Source organism: Sarcophilus harrisii, chromosome 5 (genome assembly GCF_902635505.1).
Source record: "Sarcophilus harrisii chromosome 5, mSarHar1.11, whole genome shotgun sequence".
Taxonomy (NCBI): domain Eukaryota; kingdom Metazoa; phylum Chordata; class Mammalia; order Dasyuromorphia; family Dasyuridae; genus Sarcophilus; species Sarcophilus harrisii.
In genome coordinates, this window is record NC_045430.1 from 163,774,493 (window position 1) to 163,796,611 (window position 22,119).

Below are 22,119 nucleotides of genomic sequence, written 5' to 3' on the forward strand. Positions count from 1 at the left end.
TCACAAATCCAAATCACTATAAGTCAAAGGACAATTTTAGTTTAATAAAGTTCAGTAAGCATTCCTTAAATACCTATTATGTGTCATGTATTGTGCTTGGTGCTATGGACACAAATATGAGAATGAAACAGTTATCATCCTCAAGAAGGTTATATTCTACTGAGGGAAGCAACATATATACAGATAATAAAATATTTTCAAAGGAAGTGCAAAATAATTTTGAGATGGAGAGAAAGTATAAACAACTATACTCTCTTGAAGGAATTAATTAACACCTGGGAGAAATACAGGCAAAGTACTAGGAGTAAATGGAAGAGGAAGAATTCATCTTTAGCTAAATAGAGCAAGGAAGATTTTAAAGAAGAGGTAGGATTTTAGTTGAGCTTTGAAGGATGGGAAGAAATTCATAAAGCTGAGGTAGAGATAGGGCATAAGCAAAAGATGACTGAAATATACATAAGAAGCAAAAGACTGAAATATAATAAATTGGATATTAACCAATATCCTGAATTGGTAAATTTTATTTTTAGAATGTTTCACCCTAAGACTGGTCAGTTGATAATCGATTTCCCCCTTCAGTAGAAAATAGAAGCTATTTCTGTTTGAATTTCATTCCATATTCCATAATAGGTATACATAAATCTCAGGAGACCCATTAATGATTTTTTTTTACTTCCTCTCTATATGTGCTACAATAGAAATCTCCTTGAAGATCATCATCTTCTGTGTTTTAGCTTTTACTACTGACATTTTCTTTAGAATATGCCTACTTCATACTGACATGAAACTAACCAAAATTTTCCTGAGTTCTGTCTTTGTACCTTCTATTTGTATCCCATTTATAAAGATTATTTCTGGTATGGTTTTCCTGCTACCAGTCATAGAGACTTCCTTTTCTACAGAGATTGAACTTTGAGAAACAACATGGTATAATAGAAATAGCACTAGATTTGGAGTCAGGATAGCCTAGTGTTTGACTTTTACCTCTGATGCTTATTAATTATATGATGATTAGAAATTCATTTAACCTTAGACTCACTTTCTTCTTCCATAAAATGGGAACAATAATGCCAACAGAACTCACTTTATAGGAGTTGTTGTTAGAAACAAATAAAATCATGTATATGATTAAAAGTAAAACTTAGCCTCAAAGTGCTATTTAAATGTCTTGAAGTAGACTCTTTGTTGTGAAACCGGTAACTGAGTAACTCCTTAGTTCACTTCCTTTTTCCAACTGCAGTTAATACAAAATTCTGATTTCAATAGATGATTGGGCAGTTTATACAGACTTCTGATTTCATCAGTCCATTCTGACTCAGGATTCTGTGGACATATTCTTGGACTACTGTAATACTAACCCATAGAAATGAAATTTACTAGAAAATCTCTTTAATGTATTAATTATTAAAGTAAAATTTTACATTTACATTACATTTCTGTCCTTCAAGATTTCTGTTTCATTAATAATAAATTTTACTTTAAATCTTTGATTAAGCATTTGAATTGTGATAAATTCTATTAGTGATTTTTTTCATCTGTTTTGCCAGGGAAACCATCTTCTAGTAGAAGGTAAAATTTACTTAGTATAATGAGTTTAATTCTCTCATTTTACCAATCATGCATACATTGAAAATATTTACAATTATACATTTCAGCATCAAATAAATTCAGAGTGGGAGGGAAGAATGTTGGAGGCAACATAATGCATGCTTCTTATTGTATAGATGAAGGCAGATAGGTAAGCCCAGTGGCTGGAATGGTGGGCTTAGAGTCAGGGATGTTCAAATCTGATCTCAGACACTTTCTAGTTGTGTGACCTGGGCAAGTCATTTAATCCTGTTTGCCTCAGTTTCCTCATGTGTAAAATGCGCTAGAGAAACTCCAGTATTTTTGCCAAGAAAACCTTCAAATGAGATCATAAAGCATTAGACACAACTGAAAGATGACTGAACAAGAAGTACTTAATCCATTTATCTTTCTTTTATCTTAAAATTTTCATTTATCCAATTCCTCAGGTAAAATCAATTCACATCTAGGTGTAAGTAAATGCTTTCACCTACAATATCTTTTGAATATCATTAAATCTTTTCAGCATATTGACTTTTCTTACATTCCCATTAAAGTTGTGACTATTTTAGAACTGGACCATTTGTAAATACTTCTGTTAGCCTAAAAGTAAGAATGATAAGAAAATAATGATGGATATAAATATCATGCACAAACTTTTTCTGTATTTAATTCAGTGTTCTCATTTCTTGAAATCCATCTTTTCCCAGTATTTTGTTTATTTTCTGAAAGTCTCTTCTCCACCTTTCATAATCCCTTGTTTTTTTCAGCCTCTGTTCCAAATTATAATTCATAGATAAGATCTAAATGTTCATGTTGACATTTTGGTCTTTTGATTTTCTTTTCTTTTCTCTTACTTGTCCAGTACTATTTGAGATCATTCAGTATTTCTCCTTTGGACTTAACTTAAGACATTTTCATTTCCCCCTCTTCTGTGTGAAGATATGTTATAGCCTTGGGTTTTAACATAAAAGGTTCTTTGCATGTGTCTATTGTGTTGTTACACAATTTAGGAAAAACATCAATATTTGCATTTGAACTCATTTTTTAAAAAGCCACTTTCTATTGTTTGGATGCCAAAATGAAATGTGCTATTTTTCATTTCTCCACCAACTGCCATAAGGTGTTTTGTATGCCTTTGTCATTTATTTGTTACATGATTGTACTTACTTCTCCCCTGCTGTGCACGTTACCTCCAACCCCCTTTTCTTTCTCTTCAAGTGCCAGCATCACTCATCAACATCCTTGCTAAAAATTTAGATGCAATATATCTCTGGATTTCTTTTTTCCTAGTATGTTTTTTATTTCCCCTTTCATTTATGTACTGAGTGTATGGTGACATTACTATACCCCCAGGATCAAGTTCACACATCCTTAATATTACTGAGGAAGTCAGAAAAATAGCCTTTAAAAAAATAAAACCTTGCAAATAGTTTAACATTATTTCATAATTTTAGAAGGTTGAAGCTAAAATTTGGAGCAAGCCAGGGTTACTCATTTGTGACATAATTTTAGTGCCATAATTCATTGTTACTGAAATTGGACAACCTAGGTTTTAGGAAAAAAAGTTCCTGGGATTTTTCCCTTGGATATATATTCTAGGTTATTTTATGAGAGAAATAATCTCCTTTCTCTCCCACATCCCCTAAGAAAAGATTTGAAATTTGGGAAGTTTCTATTTGAAAACATATTTCTCTAGAAGTTCCCCTTTTTATTCATCAGATGTCTCCCCTTCTTCTCTTCATCTTTCTAGGTATTTATTGTATGTCTCATTAATTTAGGTAATCCCTAAATGAGTAATGTATGAGTGACTATTTTTAAAAATATTGATATCCTGAGTGGTAGGTAGGGATTTATGATATTAATTATCTCAATATGATATAAAGCTATTTTTAAAAATTCTTTGACATAATTAGAAATTGCTTTAGATGATATAAAACTATAAAATATTATCAAATCATTAAATATTTTTAATATCCCACAAATTATGCATCATATAATAAGCTATATACATACATAGCTTTACCTCTGGCATATACTATCTGTATTACCCTGGACAATTCATTTAACTTCAAAAAACCCTCATCTAATGCTTCCATGTCCACTAGCCCTTTGTGGCTAAACTCATTGAAATGAATGATGTGTGAGTGATTACTTTTAAAACTATACCAGAAAGAGTTTTTAACATTTTAATATAAGGATTCCTATGTGAAGCCTCTTATAACATGAACACATATGCAGTTAGTTTCCTACTTGTTCTATTAGTAAGGCCCATAACTAACCCTGGGGTGTGGGTGGGGAGTTATGAAACATATTTGGGTTATGATATTAATGATCAATTTATACCTTACCTTGGGATTAGCTGAAATGAGAGTATAAACTCCTAGGAAAGTGGAGAAGAAGGGTCAGCATTTGGTGAATGAAAAAGGGAACTTCCAAAAAGTATAGAAAGTTTTAATTAGAAACTTCCCTTATTTCAAAGCTTTTTTTAGGGGATGTGGGGAAGGGAGGAAAATGCTTTTCTCATGCAATAACCTAGAATATATGTCCACTGGAAAGAGCTCAGGAACTTTTTTTAACCTATCACTCTTTTCTTAAATACTTACAATTTGGCTTCTAACTTCATCATTCCATTGACATTGAGCTCTCCAAAATTTCAATGATCTTTTAATTGCTAAGTCCCATAGTTTTTTTCTTTATCCTCCCCTTCTCAACTTCTCTATAGCCTTTGATACTGTTGATCACTCTTTCCTCCTTAATAGTCTCTTCTCTTTAGGTTTTCAGACACCATACTCTCCTAATTCTCTTCTTATTTATCTGACCACATCACATTCTTCTTTGATGAATTCTCATCCAGGTCCCACCTTCTACCTGCAGATATCTTTAAAAGTTCCAGTCTGGGACTTATCTTCTCTCTTTATAGTACTTTGCTGGATGGTATCATGAGCTCCCGTAGATTTAATGCCATGCTGATGATTTTCAAATTCATATTTCAAATTTCAAATCTATTGATCCTTCCCCAGCCTCTCTAATGACCTCCATTCTTACTTCTCCAACTGACTTTCAAACTTCTTCAACTGGATATCCAATAGAGATTTTAAAATCTCTATTTAAAATTTTTAAATATTTTAAAATTTTAAAAATATTTAAAATAAATATGTCTATATTTAGTTTATATGTCATCTTCAATTGCTCACTCTCATCCCACATATCCAGTCATTGCTGAAGCGGAATGATTTCCACATTTGTAATATCTCTTGAATACATACCTCTTTCCCCTCTGATATTGCCATCACTTTAGTCCAGACTCTTTTCACTTGATGCTTGGCCTCTTAAAATATCCTGTTGGTGGGTCTCCTTTCTTTTAAAATCTCCTCATTCTATCCACCTGCCATTCAGTTACAAAGTGATTTTCCAAAGTGCAAACCTATGTCACCCTATTACTCAATAAAATCCATATGGCAAATACCTCCAGGACAAAATGCAAAATTCTCTGTTAGGCTTTTAAAGCTATTCATAAGTGAATCCCTTTCTACCTTTCCTTCCTTCTTATGCCTTACTCCCTATCATTTTGGAACCTGTGACAAAAATCTCCTTACTGTTTTATGAACAAGATATTCCCTCTCTCAGCTCTGGACATTTTCTCTGGTTTCCCCTCATCTCTTTAATGCAATCCCTTCTTATCTCTGCTTACTGCCTTCCTTGGCTTCCTATAAATCTTGAACAAAATGCTATTTTATAATTATTTTCTATTTCTCCTATCAATAGTTAGTTTATTCCTATTATTTGCTTTTGTCTCTGCCATTAAACTGTGAACTGTAAACTTCTTCAAGACAAGGACTCTCACCTCTTTTTCTAACCCTAACACTTAGCACAATGCCTGGCACATAGTAGGTGTTTAATAAATGGTTATTGACTGACTGACTTAGTTTCTCAGTGCTTTAGACATCTCTCTAAGGCTATAAATGCCAGGGAAGATATAGATATGTATTGGTAGAGGGAGGCTGCTCACCTTGGAGTTCCCTTTGTCAATAAATTACAGCCTGAGTAACAGTCTTAGTCTCATGATGTCAGGTATTTTATTTTCTTGCTGTAGACGTAAGAGAAACCTGCCAGAAAATCTCATTAGTTCTCCATGCCTTGTCTATCTTTGCTGATCTAGAACACTTTTTAAAAAGGATAAAACATGAGCTTGAAAAAATTTCAAGCACTTTATTTAAAGTTCTAGTAAAGAAGTGATAGGAATTCGTGTATCCTGTGATTTACCATTCCTACTTATGAAGGCCATCCTACTTCCTTATTTCTTCTTATGAAACAGCACTCAAATCATCTTTTTAATTATTCCTTCAAGAACTTTAATTCAAAATATAGTGAGAGGAGAAATATAAGCAAAGATACTCAGAAAAGGAAACTGAATTTGCAAAACTTTTTCATATTGTGTTCTGGTTTAAAAGTCTCCAGAAATGTTTGGAAAGATTGATGTGATCTGAAAACAACTTCTGTCAATAGAAACTCCTTTTCTCCTTTGTCTTTTAATTTCCAGTGTTTATTCTGGTTCTTGCTATAGATCAAGTGATGGACTGCAAGATGACCAAAAAGAAAATTGATTGGGGAAAAACATGGTTTGCCTTCATTCCTTCTGAACTTGCTGATTGCTTCTTCTGTCAACAGGTCATTGTAAGAAGGAACGTATTCCCCTTGTTTCTTTTTGTTTCTAATGAAATCTTATTTGAGCCTTTAGCTCCCTTGCCTCTCCTTTAATTTCATGTCTTTTTTCTTTGGCTTTCTGCTTCATTTATGTTTCCTTCTTGTGTTCTTTTTTATTTAATGAATCCTCCTAATTTGAGTTCCCCATGCCATCCAATTATTCTCCTGCTTTTGATGTTTGATGTTTGATGAAAAGAACACTAGACCAGAGTCAGAATGCTTCTCTCATTAAGTGATTTTATAATAATCAAATCTCTGAAACTCTTTGGGTCTCAGTTTCCTGACTTGGGCAATAAAGAGATTTAGATGATTCTGTTAAAATTGAAGTTGGTAAGGGAAAGAATTTCATTGGAAGGGTATTTGATTCAATAAGCATCTACTGGATACAAGGCAAAGAAGGAAAAATAAGGAGAAATGAGTCAAGGCTCTTGTCTTCAATTTTATAATTTAATTGGAAGAAAGATAAATAATCTTAATAAAAGAAATAGAACATAGTAAGCACAGGTAAGTGCTATTGGGTCCTATGCATGACAAATAAGATCACTTTGTCTAGATTTTTAAAAAAAACAAAAACAAACTTATCTTAAAACCTTTCTATCAATTCCGCAATTCATAAAAGGATGATTAGTGCAAGTTGCTCCAAGTACCATGTTCTCTAAGAGTTTGAGTATTTTCTGTTAGAGTGCACCTTTGTACCTCTGACTCACTGGTTTCCACATTAATGCTAATTTTGAGATTCCTGTTTGAAAGTTTTTAGAGGATAATCGCTAGTTCAATTCAACTGATAATTCTTGAGTTTCCACAGTATGTATTGTGCTTTCCATGACAAGATAAGAAAGACAAATTAGACTAAGATGGATACATAGAAAGGAAGAAATCTTTACTTCACTCTTGCAACTTTGAGGTGATTTCTATCCTTTTACTAATTCAGTGAAAAAACTTTCCTTACAAATGCAGATCAGTCCCTATATCTGCAAAATATGATCTTACAGAGTTGCCAGAGCACACTGTATTCACAAGCATTTTGGGGGGGGAACCCATAAAAACCTATTTTTAAAAAAAGAACTACATCTTTGTATCTTTTGACCACTTGTCAAATGGGGAATGACTCATATTCTTATATGTCTTATGAAATTCTCTATATATTTGAGATATGATACCTTTCTCTGAGAAACTGTCCATAAATCTCTCTCCCAATTAAAAAAAAATTTTTTTCTTCTGATTTTGGCTATTCTGGTTTTATTTATCCAAAAACCCTTTTAATACAATGTAATCAAAAATATCCATTTTAGATTTCACAATGCTCTCTATTGCTTTTGACTTTTTATCATAGTTCAATGTAAATAGATAAATATCTTACTTCCCTGATGATTATAAGAAGTGAACTTCACCTCTTAATAGAAATGAAGCTATGGAAGAATGGATTGGTTCCTCTGTGTGTCTCCCTAATTAAAGTGGCAGGAATAACCAGCCTAAAATTAATTAATATACTAATTTAACTTTGGTTGGTAATCAACAGTTTAAACATAATTTGCAGCTGACGTATACCATCTTTTTATATATCACTGTGAAGAAATTTAGCTAAATCTTTGTCTTAAAGAAATGATTAAATGAAGTAAAAAATCTCAGTGAAAATGATTGAGAAAGACTCAAAACAAAAGAATATGTTGTGGCTTCTTTTTTAAAAAATAATATTTTATTTTCCTCCCAATTACATGTTGAAACAATTTTTACATTAAATTTTTTTTTAGCTCCAAATTCTTTTCTTCTCCTTCTGCCCCAATCCCTGAGATTAAGCATCTTTAGTTCAAAGGACAGAATATACTTACATTGAAGAAATGTAATTTCAGGGTACAGTTGAAAGATCAATAACTTTAGATTTAGAGCTCCAGGTTTAAATGCCAGATTTGACACCTATAGGTTGATATATCATTGAATAAGTTCTTTGCCCTCCCCTCCTCACAGTATTCTGATCTGAAAATGAGGGAAATAGATGACACAATCTTTATCTCTATGTCTATGTTTCCATGATTCCACAAACTCTAACTAGAGGTGAAAAAGCTGAATTTGGAGTAAGTACATGGGCTTAAATCCTTGTTGGCCAAACCACTATTTTTGTGACCTTGAGAAAAGTCCCCTTATCTCTGGGCTAGGCTTTCTCCTTTTGCAAATGTTGGTCTTGGACTACATGGGTTATGAATTCTCTTTCACCTCTAAAATTTTGGCCCTGGAAGTTGCATTACTGTAATTCTCCATTCAGTTATGTAGATTCCTGGATGTCAGTAAAACAATGCAGCTTTTGAACAATGTCGTCTATGATTACACTTCAATGCATGTGGAACTAAACATAATACAGGTGTCTGGAACCAGCAACTCATCCTTCCTCCCACACCCAGAAATGTTCTGAAGTATTTGCAGCAAATATGAGCACCCAAGCTATAAATAAGTAACCCATAAACAAAAGGTGACATCACATGTCATTAGACAGAGTTGTTCAGTCAGGTGTTTGTTTTATTTTGTTTTTTAATCTATGCAGCACCTTTTGCTTAAGGATCACATATTATCCTGTGTGGCTAGAGATGGTGAATTGCTTTATAAGGAAAAATCAAAACTCTCCATTTTTGCAAATTTGAATGATGCATTCCATGTAACATCATATTTGTGGTTAGTAGACATCATGTCAAATTATGAAGATGAGCTCTGAGATTGTATAATATATTCAATTTAGTTGGCTCAAATTTAGGTCCATAATAACAGCTAGCGCATAACAGTTAACATTTATATAGCTCTGTGCTAAGCATTTAATATTTATTATGTCATTTGATCCTTCCAACCATCCTGGAAAGCAGGTGCTATATTATTATTCCCATTTTACAGATGAGGAAACTGAGGGAAACAGAAAGTAAATAATTTGCTCAGAGTCACACAGCTAATAATTATCTGAGGCTAGATTTGAACTCAGGTCTCCCTGACTCTGGATCTGACACTGTAGGCATCATCCAGCTGCCTCTGACTAGGTTGAAAGGTAGAAGGCATAGGTCTATAGCTTTCAACAAAAGCTTGATGTCACATCCATTTCTGAACCACACATGTCAGTCACAATCACCTGAATCAGCTTTGGTAGAACAATACAAGAGATACACCAGCAAAAATATGACTGTGTCCATTGTTCTAATCATATCACTCTAATACCTGGGATTCCCCAGCATTCCTTGTATTTGTTTATTCATTTTTCAGTATTTTTTTAACTGAAAGGTTGGTTGTTTTTAAAACCAATAAATCAATCTAAGTTTTAGTTAGATGGGTATACTCCAAGTCGAATCTTACATGCTCTATATTTTCAGTGATTAATCAGAAATCCTCAGTATAGTTCAAATGTGAATGACTATATGATCATTAATGACAAAGAACAGTTCTACAATTGGAATTATAAATGCATCCATAAGGTGATTTTAAAAATTAATTTCCCAACAATTTCTCAACAAATTTCCCAATTTAATTAAATTCTCAGCAGACAAGGAGAAAAAAGATACAAACATACTATTACTAGAAATGTAAATTCCCTGTATTATTTTAGCTTGTTCAATTCTAAGAGCATTGTAAAGTTTTGTCTTGTAAAAGAAATTTCAAGAACTCAGTTCTACTTGTGAAAGCAATCAATATTTAATGGGCATGGCACATATATTTAGCACAATTTGTTGCTTGTATTCCTAAGGAACATTTTACAAAATGTTCTTTAATTTAAGAAACACCAGAATAGCTAAATAAAAATTGAGTTTCCTAGTTACTACATGATCTTCTACCTTACCCAAAGTTGTAGGCCATTCCTTAAGTCTTTTGTTTAAGAATACTGAATATATGATATGGTAAGCAATTTTCTCTACTAATTTTAACCTATCAACATATTCATTAGGTGATCATGTGTGAGCAAAAAAATAGGAAAAGGTTCTCAGCACTGGGTGAACTAGTTTTGAAAGGGGTTTAAATGTGGATAGATTCCTTATTGTTTAGACAAAGTGAAAATGGTGCTAATGTTTTTACATTATGTTTACATTTACTTGTTTGCTTCTTAAACATTGTTATTTTTTATTATTCTCTCAATGAAAAGCTGGATTAAGTAGTGCCCCACTTCTTAAACTGTGAGTTGCAATCCCATATGGGATTTTGTAACTGAATGTGAAAGCTGTGAAATTATGATTTATTATCAGTAAATATTTGATTTGTATACCTATTTTATATATCTATATATTTGGAGTTTTGTAAAAATTTCTCCAGCAAAAAGAGGTCACAAGTGGAAAAAAGTTTAAGAAGCCTTGGTCTAGTGGAAAGAATGCTGGATTTAGCATCAGAGAACTTACATTTGAACCCTACTTTGCCTGCAGAATCTCTGTGGGATCTTTGGCAAGTAAGAGCCACACATTTCTAGATTTCAGTTTCCTAAACTGTATAAATGAGGGAATTAGATAAGAAAATGAGCTGCCTTTTTACTTCTAAAACTTATGATTTATTCTGCTTTATAGTTAGTAGGAACAATCTTTAAAACAATCATTGAACAATACAAAACTCTGACAGAGGAGAAGGAAGATCAAAATTAAAGTACTTAATACAATTTTCTACTTTCCTGCAGAAATGTAATACAATTTAATTTTAATATTAAAATGTTATATATACTTCTTTATTTGGATGAGAGTATTCATAAATGCTTCCTTAAAGATTTTTGTGGCATATGCTAAAACTAATTGTGAACCAAGTTTTCCCTTAACATAATCTGATACACAGAATGAAAATTTGTCATAAATACAGTACAGGAGAAAGTCAAGCATCTTTTTAGTTTTATAGCATGGTACATTTTAGTTTGTTGTACCAGTTGTATAATATTGTGATATACTGCTTAAAGTGGGAAAGAAAAATCTTCTTCTGTCCTTAAGCATGAAGAAGCACTTCTGAATCCCTTGCATAACTGCAAATGTTATCGATCACAAAATGTCAACAAGTTAATACAATGTCCATTTGTACAAGGCATGACTAATTATTCTTCGTTAATCTTTTAAATATAGCCAACTATTTCCTGTTAAATTTTTGAAAACTCTCAGACAAAAACCTGATTGACCATACCTGTGATTAGGTGCCTGTGATCAGCAGGCTCTAGTTCTTATGGGAGGAACTTTATTTTGGGAAACATACTATTTATTGCTCTTGTTATGGAACTTAACCCTACCCACCTCCAAATTCAAATATTGTTTATTTTGGTTTCCAGATGCGGTCTGTAAGCCGAGTATTTAAATTCATTGATATGCCAAGTGAAGAACCCTTACCTACCAAACCAACTAAATCAACCAAACCATCGAAGAAAAATCAGCTTTCACACGTTCTGATCATTGAGAATGAACATGTAAAGAAAGAGAACAACTGGCCCTCTGGAGGTCAAATGACTGTCAAAGATCTCACAGCCAAATATGTAGATGGTGGGAATGCTGTATTAGAGAACATTTCCTTCTCAATAAGTTCTGGGCAAAGGGTGAGACTTAAAACATTTCTTATTTTATTTATTCTGTCATCAACTTTAATTTGTAATGACTGATGGCAATATAAATATAATCAAACCACTTTGAAACATCACTTTTGAAGCAGAGGACTAATACTAGATTAATAGATTAAATATAATTTAGTGAATGTAGAACTGAATTTGGAGTCAGGAAAATCTGGGTGCAAGTCCTTCTACTAACCCTTATTGGTAGTATCACTCAACTTTTCAATGCTTTAGGCTACTCTGTAAAAGTAAAAATATACTTTATAGTATACACTGAAGAGCAATTGGCAAAATGATATGGGAAGATGAAGTTTGCTCACTGAGGAGCTACATATGTCAGTGAAAATAGAGGCCCAAATAGTCTTTCTCCCCTCTTAAAAACATCTAATTTTATACATATATATGTATAAAATTATATATATATATATACATATATATATATAAATGTTACATAGGGCATAAAATATATTTGAAGCTATAAATTAAATGAATGATTTTATATTCAATAATCAAAAGATTCAAAGTTTCATCATTGGGTCCATTAATGTAAATAACATCTTTTCTTTGTGAAAACATACATCCTTTAAAGGACATCCTTTTCATGGTAAACATAGCGATACTCAGCTAGGCCAATCCTCTGATAACAGCTGTACAATTCATTATCCCATCCATGAACAGTTAGGTATTTTAGTGGATAGAGACTCAGATCTGAAGTCAGGAAGATCTGTGTTCAAATCTGGGCTCAGACATTTATTAGCTTCAATCTTTGGCAAGTCATTTGATTCTGCCAAGTTTCCTCATTTGTAAAATGAGCTGAAGAAGAAAATGGCAAATCACCCTAGTATCTTTGTCAAGAAAACCCCAAATGGGCTCATGGAGAGTTTGACATGACTGAAATGATTGAATAATAACACCAGATTTATACCCAAATCTTTTATAACTAGGTATTTATTTCTATAATTCATACTCTATTAATATAGCTTTAGTGAGTCCAGGGTTGTCCCAATACTACATTGAAGCATAACAACAAAGTTTTAGTGGAGAAGTCATCTCCTAATTCATTACTGTTTTGTTAGTTTTTGATCATGAAAATTTTAAATAAACCTCCATCATAATGGTACATAGCTGATTAACACCATCTAAGATTTCCAGCTCAGATGAGATAAAGTAAATGTTTGTTGCCTTTATAGGGTCATGGATTTAGAACTGGAAAGGACTTTTAAGGGCCTCTAATCCATTCTGTTTCCCAACCCTTCTGAGAGGGAATGTGTTACAAAATAAAGAGACTATGGACTTGGAAACAAGAATGCCTTGTCTTAAATCCTTCATCAGACACTCACTAGTATATGGTGTTGGGAAAATCACTTAACTGTGCTATGACTCCGGTTCCTTAACTGTAAAATGAGAAATTGAAGTTAATGACTTCTAAATCTGTGATCTAAGCACTATATTATCTCCCTTTTGGGTATTCCTCCCCCAATTCTTGGAGGGAAAATGCTATTGAAGTCATATAACAGATGCAGAACTACTAAAACTATAATCAGAAATTGTCTATCACAAAGAAAACTGTAGTTCATTGTTGTGCCCCACTTAATACCCAAAATATTTCTTAATAAACTAATTAGTTCTCAAAGGGGTAATTTTGCCAGACAAATTGGAAACTTGATAAACATGATTTAAACCAGATATTCTCCTATAAAAGAAGATAGATGTTGAACTAGAATCTTCAGTGAATCTGTGCTGACAATGGTTTTCAGGGAAGATTCAGGAATTTTTTTATTTCCTTCAAGGGTAGGTACTTATCATAAGCTAGGCACTGGAGATACTAAGATAAAAATGTTCTTGCCCTTGACAAAATTATATTCTATGGGAAGAGACAACACTTATATGTATATGGAAAATAGATATATACATACCAAGGACAATATAAAATAATTTTGGAGGTGGAAACAAACTGATAGCCAGGAGTATCAGGAAAGACCTCATGTCAAAGATAATATTTGAGCTGAGCTTTTAAGGGAAACTTAGGCTTTAACAGGGAAAGTTAAGAAGAAAATACATTTTAGACATGAGGGATAGCCTGGGTAATGAATGGCATGGAGATGAGAGGTGGAATGTCATGTGTGAGGAAGCACAAGAGGTTCAATCTTTGATTGAACTGAAGAGAACTTGAAAAGGAATACCCTATAATAAGGCTGAAAAAGTAGGTTGGAGCTAGATTGCAAAGGACTTTAAATGCTATTTCGCGAAGTCTGTATTTTATCTTAGAAAAAAATGAGTCATTAGAACTTATTGAACAGGACAGTGACATTATCATACATAGGCTTTAGCATTATCACTTTATCAGAGTGTGGAGAATGAAATAGAAAAGGGAAAGACAAGGCAGGGAGATCAACTAGGAGACTATAGAAATCCAAAGGAAATGGATACTCATATATTAAAATCCTGAACTAGGATAATGGTCTTGTGTGGAGAGAAGTGCTTGGATGTATGATGAAATCTATAAAACCTGGTGATTGAATGGGTATGTAGTCTGAAGGAAGAGTAATGATATTTGGGGTTATAAGAAACATTGGAGCTAGTAGATTGTGAGGTGGATGTTGATTTTCATTTTGTTGTTCAACAGTTTCAGTCATGTCCAACTCTTTGTGATCCCATTTGGGGTTTTCTTGACAAGGATACTGGAGTGGATTGCCATTTCCTGCTCTGGCTCATTTTACCATGAGCAAATTGAGATAAACAGGATTCAGTGCTTTACCCAGCATCACATAGCTAGTAAGTATCTGAGGCCAAATTTGAACTACTGACTTTAGGCCCATCACTCTAAGCACTTTGTCACCTCACTGCCCCAGTCATCTTCAAAGAGTTGATCTTTGAGCCCATAGGAATTGATGACAACTAAGAGAAAAGAGATGTAGTCAAAGGATGGAAACTTAAGGTACATCTAAAGTTAATAGTTAAAATATAAATTATAATCTTAAAAAAGAGACTGGAGAAGGTAGTGCTTGGAAACGTAGGAAGAAAACCAAAAGAGAGTCATATTCTGAAAATCCACAGAATAGTATTTCAAGGAGGAGGTATTGGTATATAGATCATATAATTATTTTTTTCTTAGATACTGTCAACTCCTCTTTTCACTAAGAATATTATACTATGGTAAGATTTGTTTTTTAAGTGGAACATCTATATGAAAGTTTTAGAATTTGTTTTTAATAGGTTTTTTTTTACATATAAGTTTAATAGAATCACCATTGCTTCATAGGCTTCAGGTCCCATTATGATTATTTACTTCAAAAAATAATTGTGTTTTATATCATGGCAACAAAGAATTTAGAGTTCAAAGGGATCTTAAAAATAATTCAATCTACTTTTCTCTCCTCTCTTTTCATAGATAAGGAAACTTAGAGACAGGGTAAAAGATTTGCTCAAAATCAGCATATATAGTAAGCAACAGAGCTAAAATTCAAGCCCTGGGCTTCTGACTCCAATTATAGTTCTCTTTCTACAATACCAGATTGCCATTCTAGGGCAGGGGAAGCCTCAGTGAAGACCATTATTTTGGGAAAGATGCAGGTTATACATTAATTGAAGTAAGATAAAAGATGAATGATTGTATTTATACCTCACTCTTGATATTTGGGTATTCAGCAGCTTCCTGTTGAAAGGATGGATAGTCTATTGTTTTGACTTGTTTTATACATAGGATTTTTTAGACATGTGAAAGTATCTTTTTCTTTCCTGACATCTTAGATGTCAGTCAGCACATTATGGATTATAAAAACAAATGGACTTACATAAGTGAAGTTAGGAAGCCTTGACTAATTAATCTCATCATTTTGTTTTGTTTACTTTCCGAACCTCTATCACTTCCCATCTCTGTTTCAAAATTGCTCATCTCCTTTCCCCTTCACTCATGAAGCAAGCTTTTGTGATCTAACAAGTGAAGGGACAGAATCTTTATTTTCCTACTCAGTTTTGGCAATTTAAAAATAGGAATTCATATCGCAGGATTACTGATTTTTCCATTGATTTTGCATATTTTTAAATCATAATATCAGATTAGTTTATCTGTGTGTGTGTGTGAGTAATTTTTAGGGAGCTATCCACATACATTTTAAGGTTAACCAAAAAAACTAAGATTCTGAATTATGGAACAAGAGTTGATCTGCATTGGTAGAGGGAATCCTTTCACTAGGACTTCCCTATACCTATAAAATCACAGGGTACACAGAAATGGTTTAATCCTTCTTGAAACAAAATTTTTAAATGGAGATCTTACAAAAAGAGGAAAAGTAGTATAGTAAATAACAGAGCTGGCCTCTGACTCTGTAAGCCTAGGATGAAGCCCTTCCTCTTACATACAATAATTACATGGTTATGGGCCAGGCATTTACTTCTGCAGTGTCCCAGACAAATCTCTAGAAAAATAAATTCCATCAGAGTTGTCTCTCTCCATTTCTAGGAGTTTTTGTATCAGGTGTTCTAACACCAATAAAATACAGACTGGGGAAACAGCGTTTTAGAGAGAATTCTTATGTAATTTTTAATAGATGTCAATGAATTTTAGTGTGTTGATAGAAATTAAAGTGATAGGTGTATATGAAAATTAGTTTATTTGATCATCTTAGAATAGGTTTATAATATTTACACTAAATAAAAACTACCCCATTAAGACTGTGGACATACCACCAGATCACTTTGTCCAAGAATAGTATCTGTAGTACATTGGACCACTAATTCATGATGATTTCATTGTATTAATCATGCAAAGTCTAAATATTACCAAATCTCAGCTGATGAAGATGATTTGCTTTTTGGTAACAAGTTTTTTTATTAAAGGAAAAGCAAATGAGTTGACAAATTATAATATCCAAGTTGCCCTCTCTGAACCAATTTTTTTTTTACTTTGTTCTCTTTCCTTCAAAAGAAGAAAAAAAAATTAAAGTTTAAGCTGTAAATTTAAACCTTAGTTGTGGGACTGGTTTTGAATAAAAAATCAAATCCTGACCTTCTAGAAATGCGACCAAATAATACATGATAAAAATCACAACTAAGTGTACAGGCAAGTGAATTAGTCCACTTAATAGTTCTCCAAGTCTTGTTCCTTTACATGAACTTGGCTACCTTTTTCCTTTGTATTTCTTCATGTACAAAAAGGAAATTGCTCACAAATATGGATATTTTCCCTCCTGGGCAGACTGACCCAGTCAGAGTACAGAAGAATACAGAATATGAGGCCAAAAATAATAGATCTCTAGCTCAAGTGTTCAGATTACAGCTGTATGAACACTTGAATGCCTCTTGATTTGTAAAGAATACCTAGGTAATCTATATTTGTGAAAGAAAAGGTGATGTAGCTGAAATGAATGTATTATACATGTTTGGGCAGTATTCCCAAGACTACTACATTTTTCTATCTAAATTTAAAAAAAAAAGATGAGCATGATATGCAAAAGATTTATTTTTTCTTGCTTCTTGTTTTCTCTCATTGTGGCACTTCCTGGAAAAGATAAGAGACTAAAAAATCATTCACTCAGCTATAATGGAATTAAAAAGGCAAACTGAAAGAAATGTGTTAAAACTAATTTATTTATGGTATCTTTCAAAATGGCACCAAATCCAAGTCAATTTAGAGCTCCAAAACTTTTATTTTATTTTTTTTTGGGGGGGTCAAAATTATTAGAGAATAGATAAAAATTTTATTTAAAAGAGCCATTGACTTGAAAATAGAAGAACTGGATTCAAGTACTCAGGTCTATTACAACTGTATGACTTAAGCTCTTTGAGTCATAATTTCTTTATCTGAAATTGTTGTTGTTTAGTTTCAGTTGCAAACTCCATTTGGGGTTTTCTTGGCAAAAGTTCCTCTGTGTTTTGACATTTCCTTCTCTGACTTATTTTTTTGTCTTATCATTAGTATTATTATTTTAATTTCAATAGTATTTTATTTTCCAGTTACATATAAAGATAATTTTCAAGATTCATTTTTGTAAGATTTTTGAGTAATAGATTATTTGCTTTTTCCCTTCCCTCCCCCAACCCCAAGATAGCAAGCAACCTGATATGTTATATGTGTACAAGCATTTTAAATATATTTCCATGTTAGTCATGTCCAACTCACTTTATAAATGAGAAAATGGAGGCAAGCAGGGTTATGTGACTTGTTCAGAATCACATAGCTAGTAAATGTCTGAGCCTGGATTTTAATTTAGGAAGAGTTCTTAGCTCAGTTCTTTATTACTGTAATACCTAGCTGCCCCAATTTGTGAAATAGGTCTACTAATATTTGCACAGAGTTGTTGTGAGGAAAGGCCTTTGTAAATCATTATAAAAATATGGGCTATAAAGGTCAAATAAAAATGGTTATGTGATACTTTTTTAAAGTCACATGTGCGCATTGGCATTTATGCAGTGCTTTAAGCTTTGCAAAACACTATATATACATTTATATGTATATATGTATATATATTTGTGTGTGTGTATTTATTAGTTCATTTGATCCTCAATAAAAGTCCTGTGAGATGGTCCATGTTAAATAGAAGACCTGTGGTTTGACTGTTATAATAAACTAAAATTAGGAAGTTCTGTCTAATATTCAGGATAGGTACTTTCTCTGCAATTTATAGTTTTGGTTACCTAAAGAAATGAGACATTACTAGACTTTCCCATAATAACATGGCTAGTCACTGTCAAGAAGGAAACTTGAACCCAAATGCTCCTTGCTCTTAGGCTAGCTCTCTATTCATTATACTACCCTGCTTCTCATGAAGTATTTTAATGGCCTTCTTATCCTCATTTTACAGATGAGTAAATAGAGATAAATAGAGATGAACAAATTCTGGCCACATAGGCAGTGAATTTCAAAGGCAAATATTGAACTCAGGACTTCTTCAAACCAAATCCAACAATTTATCTTCTATCTCATGCTGTATCTTCTAACTATAAAAAAGTTTGTAAATGTTAAGTTAATATGGTGAAAAAACTATTATTAAAGAGTGAGAATTAGAAAACACCTGGGATAGGGTTATATCTCAGAAGATAACTTGCAACTAAATGGCTTGACATTATGTAACCAATTAGTGAGCTGCTAAAAGTAAAAGGAAATCCTGGAAAAGAGTTATTACATGCCAATTATATAAATAACAAGAAGTCTTTGTTAGCTATGATCAAATGCAGTTCTTTATTCCCAGAAAAGCTGTCCATCTCAATGCATTATCAGATGATGAGTGGGATAGAGAAGACAGAATAACACATTTTGTAAATGCTTTGAATCAGGAGACATTTCATTAAGCACCTATTATGGGCCAGCCACTGTGCTAGATGCTGGGGATGCAAATACAATGAATGAAACAATCTCTTCTTGCAGAGTTTACATTCTAATAAGGGAAACAAGGACTTAAGAAGATGGAAAATAAATATAAAGAGAATAAATGCAAAGTAGCTAAAGTAGGGCAGCTAGGTGTCACAGGGAATAGTGTGCCAGATTTGGAGTCAAGAAGATTCATCTTCCTGTATTCAAATCTGATCTTAGACAACTACTAGCTGTGATCCTGGGCAAGTCATTTAACTCTGTTTGTCTCAGTTTCCTCATCTATAAAATTAACTGAAGAAGAAAATGGCAAATACTCCAGTATCGCAGTCAAGAAAACCCCAAATGGGACCATGAAAAGTTGAAAATGACTGAAAATGATTGAACAACAACTTTAAATGTCAGGTAGTTTAAGGAGGACACTTTCAAATGAAGAGGCTTAGGAAAGATATCATGTGGTAGTGCTTGAACACTCATGCTATTCTTTAATCCTTACCTCTCCCTAAGAAGAGGTCTTTGTCCTTTGTCTTTGTCTTTGTCCTTTGTCTTAAGTAACACTGAGGTTGGATTTAGGGAGTATGGACTCCAATTCCTCTTTACCTACTAGACCTTGATTTGAGAGAGCACTTATTTCTGTGAAATTTGGGGCTTTTTCATCTATAAAGGGAAGATCCGGATTAATTACTAAGAGAAAGTGGCATAAATTAAACCTGTCAAGATCTAGTAATTGAGGTATTATTATTCCAATTGAAGCATTACTCTGCTTAGTTGACTGTGTAGCTCATATTGGTTATTGATGGGATTGTTTGGGTTCTTAGGATAGCTGAAAAAACAGTCACAGATCAATTGGTCTGGTCATTCCAGGGAGTGACTGACAATGCACTGAAAAGAACATTATTCAATCATTATGAGAGCTGCAAAAGTTAATGTTACCAATTTCCCAGAATTCTTACTTTCCTTCAGAACCTAGCCTAGATACCACCTTCTATCCAAGGCCATTCCCACTCTCTGTAACATTAACACTCTCTGCCTTTTAAAATTACTTTGGTAATCTGTTGTACTTGTTAGTATAGATGCTTCTTCCCTCAGTACAATGAAAACATTTTGAAAGCCAGGAGAATTTTTTTTCCTTTTATCTCTTTAGTATACTGTTGTATAAAAAGTAGTGTGTATATATATATATATATATATATATATATATATGGTACATACAGTAGTATATAGTACATGCACACATGTACAGCATATGTAAAGTAATTTCTATAGCACATGTACACACATGTGAGTGTGTATACATATACTCTTTATGAATGTATATGTATGCATATATAGTTATGTATGCATGTATGTATGTGTTTTACTTATTTGAATACATGTTATTTGCCTCAGTAAAATGAAAACTCTTTGAGGAAAGGGACAATTTTTCTTATACTAGCACATCTAGTAGTATATACATAGAGTAACATATACAGCATGTGTGTATATAAATTTATATTACATATAGGTTTGCAACACACATCTTTGCATAAGATTACACATATGTTTACATAATATTCATGTTTACATGCATGTATGTGTATGTATATGCAGTATCGCAGTCAAGAAAACCCCAAATGTGATCATGAAAAGTTGAAAATGACTGAAAAGATTGAACAACATCTTTAAATGCCAGGTAGTTTAAGGAGGACACTTTCAAATGAAGAGCCTTAGGAAAGATATCGTGTTGCTTTCCCAAGTAGATTGTAAGCTTTTTGAGAACAGGTATAGTTTTGATTTTGTCCTTGTGTCCTTTACATGTATAGTTAGTACTTTAAAACATTGGTTGAACTGAATCATCCTTGTTAGTCAGACCTCAGATTAAGAAGTCCCAGAGACTGTTAAAGAATACTTTCATAGGCTCATTCAATAAAGTAAGCTATGACACTATTTTTGCTTCTCCTTAATGATAATTCTTTTTTTCCCTGGTTCAGTGATTTTAAGGTTATATTACTTTGCGTTATTTGGAAAAGATGTTGTATAGCAACAGTTAACTCAGCAATACTAATAAAAGCAAAGTTTTGGGTTCCATCCCCATCTAGAGCAGTTGGACACTCTGCCTCGTGACTATTGGGTGCCAATCAGCTTTTTATGCAAGCATTGCTCATAATAGAGAAATGAGTAAGAAAATATAGAAAAATCAATACCAATCTGCCCTTTAGATTATAAAAAGAACTCAACAAATGGAATTTTGTAATAGTGGCAATATTTTTCTATATGAAATTTCACATTTGGTTTATTGTTGTTTATAAATAACAGGAGTTATTTTAAAACTAGCTCTTGACTTCTCACCCCTTTTATTTTACAGGTGGGCCTCTTGGGAAGAACTGGTTCTGGAAAAAGTACCTTGTTAGCAGCTTTTCTAAGACTATTGAACACAAAAGGAGATATACAGATTGATGGTATATCTTGGGATTCAATACCCTTGCAGCAGTGGAGAAAAGCATTTGGAGTAATACCACAGGTAAGGATGGCAGAGTTAGCAAAAATTCAGAATTTTAAGGAATATTTTTGGTACCAGACCCAGTCTGCTACCATCAGCTGTATATATGATGTCTTCAAGGGGATATCCTGTAGACATCACAAAACCATCCTCTCCAGACCAGAAATCATCTCTTCTCCCTCCCATGTTCTTAACATCCCTGTTTCTGCTGGGGGGACCATTATTTTGCCAGTCACCATTAGAATCACCTTTAATTCCTCCCTTTTTTTCACCCTTCAAAATCAGTTACCAAATCTCATTGAATCAACCTCTGCTGTGTTTATGACAAACTTTTGCTTTCTATTCTCAAATGCCACCATCATCCTAGTTCAGTTTCTCATCTCCCTTCACACTTATTACAGTGGCTTCTTCACTGGTCTCTCTACACATCTCTCTACACAATCTCTCCCTTCTCCAAACTCTACTTCACCCAGTTGCCCAATTGACATTTCAAAGCAGAGGTCTAATTATGTTACTTCTTGGCTAAAG

General features: G+C 33.1%; 1 protein-coding gene across 1 annotated transcript in view; it reads left to right on the forward strand.

Annotated features, from left to right (window-relative positions):
- Window positions 1-22,119, forward strand: part of CFTR (CF transmembrane conductance regulator) — a 198,144-nt gene that overhangs the window by 156,715 nt on the left and 19,310 nt on the right. The window contains exons 22-23 of the mRNA XM_031938868.1: window positions 11,531-11,791; window positions 21,457-21,612. Of these exons, the coding sequence (XP_031794728.1) occupies window positions 11,531-11,791; window positions 21,457-21,612 (417 nt within the window). The remainder of the gene's footprint in view (window positions 1-11,530; window positions 11,792-21,456; window positions 21,613-22,119) is intronic.